Below are 13187 nucleotides of genomic sequence, written 5' to 3'. Positions count from 1 at the left end.
TTTACCTTGTATAAGACATAAAAGCTTTTTCTTTTAAGTATGTTGACTGCTTACACAGAAAATCAATATTGAGGGAAGGACCCACCATGCCTGTGTTTATCTATAATTCACTGTAGTATATATAATGTTCACTTGGAGGCTTAGTTATAATGATAACTACAATAAAGAAACAAGCTCAGCTGTAATTATGAATTCTAACTGCTTATTTTGAACATCCAACTTTCTACTACAGATATTACACCTTGTAATACATGACACAAAAGAACATATGTCAAACTTTGCTGCAGAGCTGTTAGGAGAATGCCAAATACAGACACTGAAAACTTTACGTGCTGTATTTAATACCCTGTGCATTTTAAAATTAACTGAATATTTAAAAAATGTAAACGTACTTTTAAAAAAGCAATGCTAAGCACCTTTAAAATACAATACCAGTATACTGTGACTGAACATGCATTTGGAGGAAAAATTAATTTTTAAAAATTAATTTAGAAACCATTTTTAAAGAGCTACTCATTAAAATACTTACATGAAAATATTGATAGTTCCAGTTCCTACCTAAAAACCAAAAGAGTATACAATTAGGGATTTAAACCTTCATGCTCTTTTTTTTTTTCTTTTTGTTTGTGGGGAAGATTCACTGCAACTTTCTGTCCTCATAAAAAAAGTATCAGAAGAGACATTCACATAGAATTAAGTGAGAAATGTTTTTCAACTATGTTTTGTTCTTGATCAAGTGCCAAAGTCTGGATCCTCTGACATCTCTCATCCTCCTAGGTAACTGACTAGAGTTTCTATCTTAACAAGCATTTCTCCTTAGCAACTCAACATCAAAAAGCAAGGAATGTCTCCAAAGGAATACAGTTCAATAAACTATAATAAACTATTGTCATTAATGAAAGGTAAAGATCTATTATTTAAAATCTTGAAAAAAGTTTCCATAAAAACTAGAAATAACAAATGAAATATTACCCATAATGCAACACTAAACTATATATTAATTTGGACTTATACCTTTTAAGTACACACAGACTAAGAGGAAACTGGGCTTGAGGTAACTAAGAGTTGTGTTTAACTTAGCATAACATAGATTTGGCAGCCTGCCTCTATAAATGCTGACATCAAGTATTTTCAATTCTTAGGAAAAATAAAAGCAATTCTTATTAAAAAATTATGTATGTAACTGAATATTAACTTTGCATTAAATATAGGTATAAATAACTTTTATGTTAAATAGGGTATAAATATAAAGAGCAAGGAATTTTATAATTCCATCTGCTTCTAACATAACAGTGCTTTATACTTAGATACATGTTGTGTACCTGAAACAATTAAAGTGAATTAAGAATGGGAGATTGGACTTAGAAGAGCCAAAAAGACTCATATTTATATATATTAAGGTTAAATTTCATATTCTGCATGCTTTAAATATTAAACATTAATATCCATTGGAAATGCTTATTACTTCTAAATAAAAATTTAAATATACCCACAAATGATCTCCGGGGGAAAAAAAGGCTTTAGGTTGATTTCTTGACAGCTATAATTGACATTTCCAGTTTGTCAGCCTTATAGAAACCAGTAGCTTATAATGAATATACTGATTAGTACTTATTCAGTATTTGAAGTAAATATACTTATAAAAAGACTCATATTCATGTAAAGTATTAAGTATTAAGGCTGAATTTCATATTATATTCTGCATGCTTTGAATATTAAACATTAATATCCATTTGAAATTCTTATTTTTAAATAAAAATTTAAATAAACCCACACATGGTCTCTAGGGGGAAAATAAGCCTTTATGTGATTTCTTGACAGTTATAATTGACATTTCTAGGTTACCAACCTTCTGGAAAAGAGAAGCTTATAATGAATATACTGATCAGTACTTATTCAGTATTTGAAGCAAATATGCTTATTCAACAAGCAAATATAACACACCAGTTGTTTTAAAGTTTTAAATATGAACTAAATTTTCAACTATAAATCTTTACCTTTAAATACTATAAATTTTAATACCATCAATTCATTAAGAACTCTGGCACAGAAAAGAAAACACAACTCAAATTCTTTTCTAACCAGAGGTGAATCTTCAATACAAAATAGGAAAAAAAGAAAAATCTTCTGCTGATATCAAAAAGTTCCCCTAATTATCTGTTAACATCAGGGAATTCTATTATTCTTTCTGAATTCTCTCAATTTCTACATTTTTCAACCCATAAGTAGTATTTTAACTACAATACTGTATAAATCCATGCAAAATACATTTATTTCTCTTGCTTATCTGATTCAAGTTAAAACTCTCAGTACTTACCAAGATACTATAAATTTCTACTAGATGACCATTGGTATACTACTGGTTTGTAGTTTTAAGTATAAAAATTAGAATGGAAGAAGCTAAAATGCAACTACATAGTTTTCACAGATGTGAATGCTGGGCTTCATGTTATGATGTAAAATCTGTTGTTTTTCTTTCCAAATGAGACAGACCTCAGATATTCTCTCGTCTGCCAATTTAAAAATTTTCTTCACAACTTTAAAGAGGGAATAACTCTTTCAGAACTCAAAAAAATTCACCACACACACACACACACACACACACAAACTCACATACTTTTTTTGTTGTTCTTTTTTAAGAATCAAAAATCAAAATTAGATATTTCCAGAGGATGAATTAGATAAGTGGATAAGTTGAGATGACCTTTTGAAATACTGGCCTTATCAGATAATCAAAAAGCATAAGAATTATACAAAATAAGAGGAATAAAATATCTCTTAAGGTAAAAATAGGGAGTTAGCAACAAATATGTCAGTTTTAAATTAAAGCTGCTCATTAAACCAGTCTTCAGTCCACTTATCACAATGCTGCGCTTTGATAATATTCACCTTCTTTTTTATGACATCAGAAGTCACCAGAGTTGTAAATTCTGAAAAGCTTCAATAATTTATGTAGCAGACAATTTCTTACAGTCCAATTTGTTTTTTGCTTCCATAGATAATGCTGGTTCTTTGGGTTCTTGCTTAACTTGGTTCACAGAAATGGTACCTTCTGGACTTTCTTCAACTTTAAAACCGAACATAAAAGAAAAACCCTAAGGGTTAATATAATTTATAATACTGGAATCTTTAAAATTATATGAATTTAGAAGCAAGGCAAAAAAACAACAACAGTAGTTTGGAAAAAGAATCAAGTAATTTAGAAAATCAGTTGGTGTATTTGAGAACTCAGTGCTTCTGACATCTTAATCATTCATATTAAATTCCTTCAGTACGGAAAAAAAAGAGACCAAGAAAACTGCAAAGTTATACTCTTCAAAAGATTCTTTGACCAAAATCAGTCCATAATTTGATAAAATTATGAGGAATATCTCATATTAAACTCGACTGCCTTTGAAAATATGTGTGACTAAAAGTCAGGAAGCCTCTCATTATTTGAAAATGATTTTTTTTTTACAAACACCAAACATATACTACAAATCCACTGATGTGTTACCATTCTCATATGGTCTCCATACTCACTCAATGTTGTCTCCTTAAAGAAACCGCACTACTTAAGTACTTCAGAAAAAATATGCAACATCTTAAATGATAGCTCTGACTTAGCTGCACGAGCTATGTGTTTGCTTATGGGAAACATTTCAGAATGTACTACCATTCTGATTTCAAAGTACTTATGACCAAATTAATGTAAATGTAGCAAACCAGCAACACTACTGTGATCTGGCAGGTGGGATACCTAAGATAAAATCTTTCTCTTTCTCAGGAATATCAGTTTTTCAGCTGCTATGGGGAATCAAGGTTAAGGGGACTATACTTGCTCAGAAAAGTGTGTTGAACACACCTAATGCTTGTCACATACAGGTGTGTTAGAGTTTAGCCTACACCATATCGAGAAAACCAGTAGAGGATGGATTTGAGTGATCCTGAGAATTCATATTTAGGTGAAGTAGTCCCTAAAATCATGATCTAACTTGATAGATCATGCAAGTTCAGATCCAAAGAGGGTCTCCTTTAAGGCAATCTGAACTACAGCTCCCAGAAAACCTTGGCACCATGGAGGGAAGAGAGATCTTAGAAATGGAAGAAGCTTTGGAGGCAGACAGATCCGAGTTTAAATGCCCTCTCTGTCACTTACTAAATGTAATTTTTAGGCAATTACTTAACCTCCCAGAGCCTTGGTCTCCCCATCTGTAGAATGGGGACACTACTAGCTATTTCATGGAGTAGTTATGAGGATTCGTTCATGTATATTCCTTTTCTCTCTCTTCTCCTAAAGTTCCTAAAGACAACTGCCACAGCCCTCTGGATAACTTTTCTTAAAAGTATGCTTCCTATAAATTTAAATGACAATGATTTTTTTCTGGAAGGCACTATCTCACACATGGAGGGAAAAATATATGTTCTAAGGATAATTTCTATGAAGACTTTTGTTCTTCAAAGCAAACTGCAGATCTTTTCCCACAAAAATGCTCAATCCAGAACAATTTGTGTGAAAAGAAGTGACATAGGTCAAATAGCAGTTAACAGAGTTTATTACTATGTTGACTGGGTTCATTACAAAGTGAAGGCAACAAAGTCTTGGATTAAAACCAAGTCCCCAAGTCTTACTAGTTCCCTCTCAATTTCTATAGAACTCAACATTTAAGTCTATAACTCAAAATCCTCCTTTTAACCTTTACATCTGCCAACTTCATCCCATTTTTCTTTGTGTGTGTATATCAATTTTTCCATAATAACCTTTACACTAAATAGTTGTCCTTTTAGAGTTTCTCTAATTTTTTTCACGCATTCAAAAATGATCTTCCTTATTTCACATCACCACAGATTTTCCATGTAAAACTAGGTAATTAGGGAATGAATAATTTTGATAAAGAAAAACATTAAAAAGTTTAAAAGTTATTAAACTCATGCTCACCAAATTTCTTCCCTTTTTCTCCTGGTTTTACTTGATTTATTTATATATTATAAATCCACTGAGTAGAAATGACAGTTTCTTTTTTCTCTAGTGTAATAGTGATGATAGTCCATAAAGGTTAAAAAAAATAAAATCATATGATTTTAACTTACTAAGAGCTGGGTGGCTGTCTATAATCTGTATTGGAATGGTCTGCACATTTCCCAGCAGAATCCGATGAACATTTCCTTCCAGCGTCTCTGTATCCTCAACATCTCCAACTTCCACCAGCTGATCCACTGCAACCAGATTTTGATCTGGTCCTGGAAGGTTACCCATGGTAGAGGAAATACTACTGTTTTGGGTTAGGCATGTATCTGTTTGAAGGCAATGAGTCTGATCAAGCAGTAGAGAATTATTATTCACTACAGCACTTCTTACTGAATCCAGAAGTCTTGAAGGACTGGAGGAGGGGTGATTATTTACTGCTATCTGAGCTGGTGATCCATCAGAAGTGAATCTTGGTTGCAACTGCAAACCCTTTTGAACCGAAAAGAGTTACATCAAAATGTTTGAATTTACTATGTATGTTTTTCTTATCGAATATATTACTCTTTTGACACAAAATTGGAATAAAAGCTAAGAGTATAGTTACTGACAAATATTAAGTGAGGACAGAAACAAGAACCAAAGGAAAATTAGTACAACTAATTTTATTGCATGCATAGTCAATTCAAACTTTTCCAAAACATTGTTTAAATTACCATCTTAAATCAAGACATAAAGAAGTCAGAAAATTGATGAAAACATCTTTGATCATCTTTATAATTCTATAATAATTCTGTTAAATCACTAAGAAAAGAGGGAAGATTGAGGAAGAACGATAAGGGCCCCAAATTTGGCTATTACACTGGATACTTACCTGTAGTTGTGTGAATATTTTTGGCTGAAATGAAGAAAGTGAGGAGAGCAAGTGTGCTGGCTCTGGAGACAAAGAACCCCTTGTCTGATTTGTTTCCACTTTGCTGGAAATTGCTTCTCCTTGTGAATTTCCTAAATTATATAAAAAATAAACTATTAAAACAAAGTAATTTTTATGGCTTCTAGGATATACTTTATTACAATCCTTACTATCAGAAATGGAACAGGAAATAAGGTCAAAGGTTTGAAAAGGACTTTAAGAAGTTATCTAGTCTACTATTTCCAGAACCTGGTATATCATCAGAATCACTAAACTTTAAAAATAAGTTCCTAGATTCAACCTCCAGTAATTTTAATTCAGTATATCTAGGAAGGGATGTAAGAAGCTATTTTTTTCCTTAAAAGATTCTATACCTGTAGTCCTAATCTAGTCCATTTTTTTCATGCTATAATGCTGGACCTAAGCTTCTCCAGATGTGGAACACCTATTGAATATCTCAGTTACAAAGACCAAACTTAACTCATCTTTGATAGCCCTAGTGCCTAGGACAATGCCTGGCATAAAGCAGGTCTTCAATAATAACAGTACTAAATTTCTTTCAATAATTCTTTTTTTTTTTTTTTTTTTTCTTTTTTCTGTACACAGGCCTCTCACTGTTGTGGCCTCTCCTGTTGCGGAGCACAGGCTCCGGAAGCACAGGCTCAGCGGCCATGGCTCACGGGCCCAGCCGCTCCGCAGCATGTGGGATCTTCCCGGACCGGGGCACGAACCTGTATCCCCTGCATCGGCAGGCAGACTCTCAACCACTGCGCCACGAGGGAAGCCCAATAACTCATTTTTGAATAAATGAAGAAGAGTAAAAATTTTTCTTTTCTAAATATCTCAATTTTTAAAGTAATTGCCCTTAGGGAATTTGAGTCCTTCTCATGTAATTCTTATATGTTAACCCAAATATATTCATCTCTTTAAGGTAATCAAAAACCAAATAAAACCAATCATCAACAACTATTTTTGCTTCCATACTGCATACGGCACCCGTGTAACCGAGTAATTTTAAAAAATGGTCCTGGTGTCAGACAAGGATGGATTTAAGTGCTGGCTTTTCTCTGTAGCCTTCAACATTCTATTTAACTCAGTTTCTAAACTTCAGTTTCCTCATGTGTAAAATCAGGATAATAAGAGAATTTTCCTCAAAGGATTAACAGTACTCTCACATTTCTTGGCTGCTTCATTTCTAACTGTCCCACCTCACTATGCTGCAGTTACCTGCTACTATGATTATACCTGGGACTATTATTCCACATGTAAAATCTCTAATTCAAACATCCCATTCTCTGATCACAACCTCTATTCTTCCAGGGGTTTTGCTCAGGTACTCTACTACAATTGTGCTTCAACTTCATGTGAACCTCCAGTTAACTAATTCCTCAGTTTTCTTCAGATCCATCACTGTCTTCCTTAATAAAATTCTCTCCCCATCCAGCTTAGAGTCCTGGGCTTATAATTTTAGTCACTCTCTTGCAAATACCTTAAACTCCCTTTCCTCTCTGTCCTTTGGTCATAATGCCCTGGTAAAATCCTAATTCTGGATGAAAATGGCTTCCAGGGCCTATACACGTAAAGCCGAATGTCACTGAAGAAGAAATTCGCTGCTACTACTAATATCAATTCATGATCATCAGCCTCAATAGGACCTTCATGTATATGACAATCTTATAATGTTTCTCTCACTCTATATCAGGGAAGATATTAAATCTCCATTTTCCTCAAATCTTGGTCACCCTTCCTGTGATCTTTTCTCATTCTTAACACTCTTACTTAAAGAGAAAAGAGAAGCTATCAGATAGGAATGTACTCAACTTCCCATCACCAAACCTATCAAGTACCTTCATCTTCACCTATCTCTTCAGGTCTCTCCTGTCCTAATATACCTTCCCTCAACCCCATACCCCCTTCATAGCAAACTTTTTGAAGAAGTGGTCCAAACTGTCTCTGCTTCTTTATTCATCTCTCATTCACTCTTCAGCCACGCCAATATGGGTTCCTTCCAATCCACCTCATTGAAATGACTCTGGTACTCACGCTCTTCCAAACTTGATCTCAGGATCTTTTTCTCTCCCCTGCTACCAATACCCCACTCTTACGCCAGTGATGCTGAGCTCAGTAAATGCCGCTGTCCGTCAGCTGCTCATGCAAGAAACTCAGGAGTCATCCCAGATCATTCCCACTCTTTTACCTCCTACACCTATTCAATCAGTAACCAAGGCCTTTGAATTCAATTTTTTAAATAACTCTTAAATCTGCCTAATTCTAGTATAAATGTCACCAACTGTAATCTATGCCACTATCACCTTTCACTTGGACAGCTGAAAGGGCCTCCTAAACCTGTTTTGTTTAACCAGTTTTATCTCTAAGCATTGTCTATACTTTACACTAACTTTCTTAAGTTCCTTGGACACAGCAAGCACTTTCTTGCTCAGCCTTCAAACATGCTATTCCTTTGATTGGCAAACTCCTATTCATTCTTCAGTTCTCAGTTTAAAAGTTACTTTCTCAAGTGTCCCTTCCCTACTCTCTAGACTAAGTTGCATGTCTCTATCACCATTCCCATACAATTTGGCACAATTCTCTCATGGCACTATTCATAAGAGTAATTCATTAGAATATACTGTAGTGCCTTTTTCTCTTGCTAAACTTTAAATTCAATGAAGCAAGAAACTTACTTTTTTTTTAGGCTCAGCATTTATCACACTTAGTTAATATACACAGAACAAATGAATAATTCTAAAGACTTTGTGAGTTATTTTATAGGCAAAGTGACTCTTAAAGGTTAATAAGCCAAAGAATTTAAAAAATGTACTGTATATAATTATTAATTTATTCTAAAGCATCTATTTAGGTGTTAGCTTTTTAGAAGCCATTATGATAAGAACTAGGTATACTAATTTGAATAAAATATGATTCTCAAATCATAATGAAAGATACGTATGCATAAACAAAGGATACCATGTTAAATGCAGAGATAAATACAAAAGAGTGAATATCCATCTTTACATAGGGAGTGAAGTGAAGAGAGCATTTAAAGCCAAAGAGATTGCTATGTGAGTAATGAGAGGAGTTTGCCATGCAGAAGAGGAGAAAAGACATTTCTAGAAGAGACATTTCTAGACAAAGACATTTCTAGAAGAGAGAACAAAAGGGTTGAAATAAGCTTGGAATATTGAGAGAGCATAGGAGTAAGAACATACGAGAAAAAGAAAACCATACAAAAACCATACCAAAAAAAAAAAGAAAGCAGATTATATAGGAGGAAATTTAAATAGCTGGAAGTATTTTGATAAATCCTAACATAGATGCTCTTGCCTCTTTGGGACATGGTTTCCATATCCATAAATTAGATGAGATAAATTAGATAATATCTTAAATGTCTTCCAATTTTAACACTGTTTGATTTTATATCTTAAAAGTATTCAAGATAACCTACCTTCTGCAAGTGTAACTGTCACAGTCTCTCTCAGAATATTCCCACTATTTGTAGTCCACTGAAGCTGAAATGGGAACATTTACTTCAGTAAAAAGAACAAAGCATTTATTTTGAAAACTATTTTAAAACAGCAATGCAACTGTCATATCTTATTCAGTCATAGTATAAATGTGCTTTATTCTGTAATCACTCTCTTTATTTGTTCACATTCTCAAAGCATTAAGTATATTTAACTATGCAAATAAATTAGCTTCCTAAGGTCAGATAGCAAGAATTTGGATAGCAAGTGTAGATGGCAAAGACTACTGCTAACCAAATCTGTTTTAGTTCCTGAATTTTGGATAGTAAATAACTAAGAGTTTGGACAGAAAAGAATAGTAGCTCTAGCTTAAAAAAATCTCAATCTATTCAGTTACTGAATTTAGAGAATAAAAATGTATAGAAAAAAGGTTACTGCTACTTGAGATTTTAATGCCAAAATCACTGCTTGTATTACAATTAGCAGTTCCTGGGTAACTACATTAATCTCTTCAGATTAGGCAAAATTTTCATAGAAATGGCCACTTTTCTGGAGAAAGCTACAGTATCACAGTATGAGGTAAACTTTATATCCATAGATGGCATATAGAACCAACATCATCACTTTGTGTATTCAAGTCTCAACTATTCTATTTAAACTTGCTTCTATTTAAATTTAAAAAGAGGTGTAGATATACACAGTATGTACTCAATAAATATCTGTTAAATGAATAAGAAATACTTTTTACAGAGATAATACGTGTTGATTTTTAAGTGAAGGTTACTATTGTTATATAGTCAGGGTTGGAAATTTGCTGATATTTCTTCTTGTGAGAGTAATAAAAAATATTTTAGTCAAATCATCATCTGAGAGTTCATAGTGTTCACATTTTGAGAAAAAGATACTACCATTTTTCCTTACATCACAGTTACTTATATGGCCTAATAGCAATCATGCATCAGCTGAGAAAGACTGTTGTAATAAAACAAGGAATTACAGTTGTAATCATACCGTTGCTGGAATAATCTCTGAGTTATATACATTATCTCCATTTCTCAAGGATTTCTGTACCTCATGGATGTGATTTTTTATATCATTTACAGTTGGAAAAAAGGATAAATTATGTCTTTCAGGTACCTCATCAGGTTTGAACAGTTCCCTTTCCACAAATTTTCTATGGAGAATATAAAATAGAATAAAAACATAAACAATCTAGCAATCTAATTCAGATCAAATGACAAAGGTTCTCTTTTAGTATAAACTTCTGTAAAGTATGGTTTACAGCTTTATAAGTAATTTATATTTTTCCACTTTTTTCCCATACATTAAGTCATGGAATTCATGCAGATTAAAGAAATGTAATATTTTCATTGGTTAAACACCTATATATCTTAGAATGAGCTTTGATATTTTTATGAATTTAACGAAATCACTATTTTCAATTTAAATATAATATGTTTTTGAATGCCAGGCACTGTACTGAACACTTCACATCTAGTATCTCCTTTAACCCATACTATAATCCTGTGAGGTAGGTATAATTATCATTCCCACTTTACAGATGAGAGAACTGAGGGCTACAAAAGTTAACTATTGCATTGGCCAAAAAGTTTGTTCGGGTTTTTCGTAAGCTGTTAGGGAAAAATCCGAATTAACTTTTTGGCCAACCCAATCATTTTCCCAACGTTATACACCTAGCTAGTAAGTAAGAGAGACTGGGCCTATACCAAAGTTATACATATAAACATCATGTTTCATTGCTTTCAAAAGTCATCAATTAATATATGAAATATGTCTGCTCAAATTTTACAAGTAGACAAATGAGAAGATAGAAATAAAAGGCAGCATTGCCATACGATGGTTATAAAAAAATAAAGATATAAAAGAAATGATAAAATTCAATATATATATTCTTTGTGCATTACATTCAGTAGACCATATTGAAGAGCTGTATCATACCTCTGTTTTTACAATATAGGTTTAGTAAAATAGTGGATGGCTTACCAAACTTTGGCTCTGTTCTAAGAATGCCCCAATGGAAATAAACATAAAATGTCTAAGAAAGCTGCTAAATAGAAAAGTCATGTATTAATTAAGAAATAATCCTGGGAAATACTCATTGTGTTGTTCAGATCAGACTACACAATAACCAGAAGGAATAAGGTCAGTTAAGTAGCAGAAATCATGCTGGAGAGCACGGGCTGCAGAGTCAGACCTAGAATTCAGTTCTGCCTGTATATCTTTAACCACCCTGAGTCTCCATTTCCTCATCTGCAGAATGAGGATAAATACACAAACTTCATGAGTCATAAGAATAAATGAGATCATGCCTATAAGTGCTTAGCACAATAGCTGGCACATACATACTAAGTGCCACATAATAATAATTATTATTATTATATCCTGAGTATCAATAAAATTAGACCAGAGTACTATCTATAAAATTTCATTAAACAAAAAAACTATCCACATTCTTTTGTTGTAATAAAATTTAATTGCATTTCAAATAGGTTAAAACAAGTATCTTGGCCCACATTTTAAAATCTTTTCTACAAATATTTTTTCTGTACAGGTATTTAGTACATAATTCAATGTATATATCATTTAGAACTAGTCCAATTTGCCAAATGTGAATATGGAATATCTCAAATGAGTAATTCGAATCATTACTTATGGCTTGCCAAGCATCTGCAGAAAAATGATCAGTTCATAAATAAGATTATTTTAATAAATTAATAAACTATATTCCTTATCTACTCTGATAGCATATATCCTGGAAAATGTCTATAATGTTAAGTATATTATTTAAACCAACAAACAGAAATGAAAAATGAAAAAGAACAATTTGTTTCTACTGTACCTTAGCTGTTTCCTTACTGCATACACTTGTTGTATTCCCTGTGATACTAATTCTTGAATTTTATGTGCTACTTGAGGATGTAGACGTGAAGGTAATGTACAGTTCTCATCTCGAACTGCAGTTTCCTCTTCTTCAAGAGAAGACATAGGAAAAGGGGAAGGTGACAAAGGGAGGCAGGGAGCCTCTAATTCGTGATACTGATGAGCTTGCTGCGTAGGTAACTGTACATACCACCTGACAAGAAAAAATATTTTAAACTATATTACTAGACAAAGGCAAGAATCAGGGCTTCCCTGGTGGTGCAGTGGTTGAGAATCTGCCTGCCAATGCAGGGGACACGGGTTCGAGCCCTGGTCTGGGAAGATCCCACATGCCGCGGAGCAACTAGGCCTGTGAGCCACAACTACTGAGCCTGCGCATCTGGAGCCTGTGCTCCGCAACAAGAGAGGCCACGATAGTGAGAGGCCCGCGCACCGCGATGAAGAGTGGACCCTGCTTGCCGCAACTAGAGAAAGCCCTCGCACAGAAATGAAGACCCAACACGGCCAAAAATAAATAAATTAAAAAAAAAAAAAAGGCAAGAATCATAGTTACTTATGTTAATACTCATCAGGAGAAGGAATCATCTTTTAAGAAAAATTATATGATTATATGATATTAAATAAATATAAATTTAAAATTTTTAAGTAAATTATATAAAAATAAAATAAATATAAATAAAAGTTAAAATGTTCTCTCTTAACTCTTCTAAGATTGGCTTTATACCCAATTAAGTAAAAATCTTTATAAACCTTTATAGACTTTCACTATGTCCTTAAAGTTAAGGAGGGTGCAAGATTTAGGTATACATGAAAATAGTATTTAAAATTTCATATTAAGTAAATTTTACCTCAAAATAATGAGATTTTAAAATCATCTTTTGAATTGTGTATTTTCCCATTCTTCTACCATTTTGTTCCCAAATTACAACTACTGTATTGTACGTATAATCATCCTAACCAAAGA

At 33.1% G+C, this 13187-nt stretch overlaps 1 protein-coding gene across 14 annotated transcripts in view; it reads right to left on the bottom strand.

Annotated features, from left to right (window-relative positions):
• CARF (calcium responsive transcription factor) overlaps positions 1 to 13187 on the bottom strand; it is an 84556-nt gene that overhangs the window by 34306 nt on the left and 37063 nt on the right. For 13 of the 14 annotated variants that reach the window (XR_008619014.1, XR_008619018.1, XR_008619019.1 and 10 more), the window contains 7 exons: positions 12183 to 12416; positions 10334 to 10496; positions 9304 to 9367; positions 5820 to 5950; positions 5071 to 5437; positions 2890 to 3067; positions 530 to 558 (listed from right to left, as the gene is read on the bottom strand). Coding sequence is in view for 1 of the 14 variants with exons in the window: in XM_028480961.2 (XP_028336762.1) it covers positions 2949 to 3067; positions 5071 to 5437; positions 5820 to 5950; positions 9304 to 9367; positions 10334 to 10496; positions 12183 to 12416 (1078 nt within the window). In the remaining 13 variants the exon portion in view is untranslated. Of the gene's footprint in view, positions 1 to 529; positions 559 to 2818; positions 3068 to 5070; positions 5438 to 5819; positions 5951 to 9303; positions 9368 to 10333; positions 10497 to 12182; positions 12417 to 13187 lie in introns of those variants that run through there. The other variant, XM_028480961.2, reaches the window with a different exon arrangement.

The sequence above is a fragment of the Physeter macrocephalus genome, chromosome 2 (genome assembly GCF_002837175.3).
Source record: "Physeter macrocephalus isolate SW-GA chromosome 2, ASM283717v5, whole genome shotgun sequence".
NCBI lineage: Eukaryota > Metazoa > Chordata > Mammalia > Artiodactyla > Physeteridae > Physeter > Physeter macrocephalus.
Note: the sequence above shows the minus strand (reverse complement) of the source record. Positions and strands in the feature narration are given on the sequence as shown.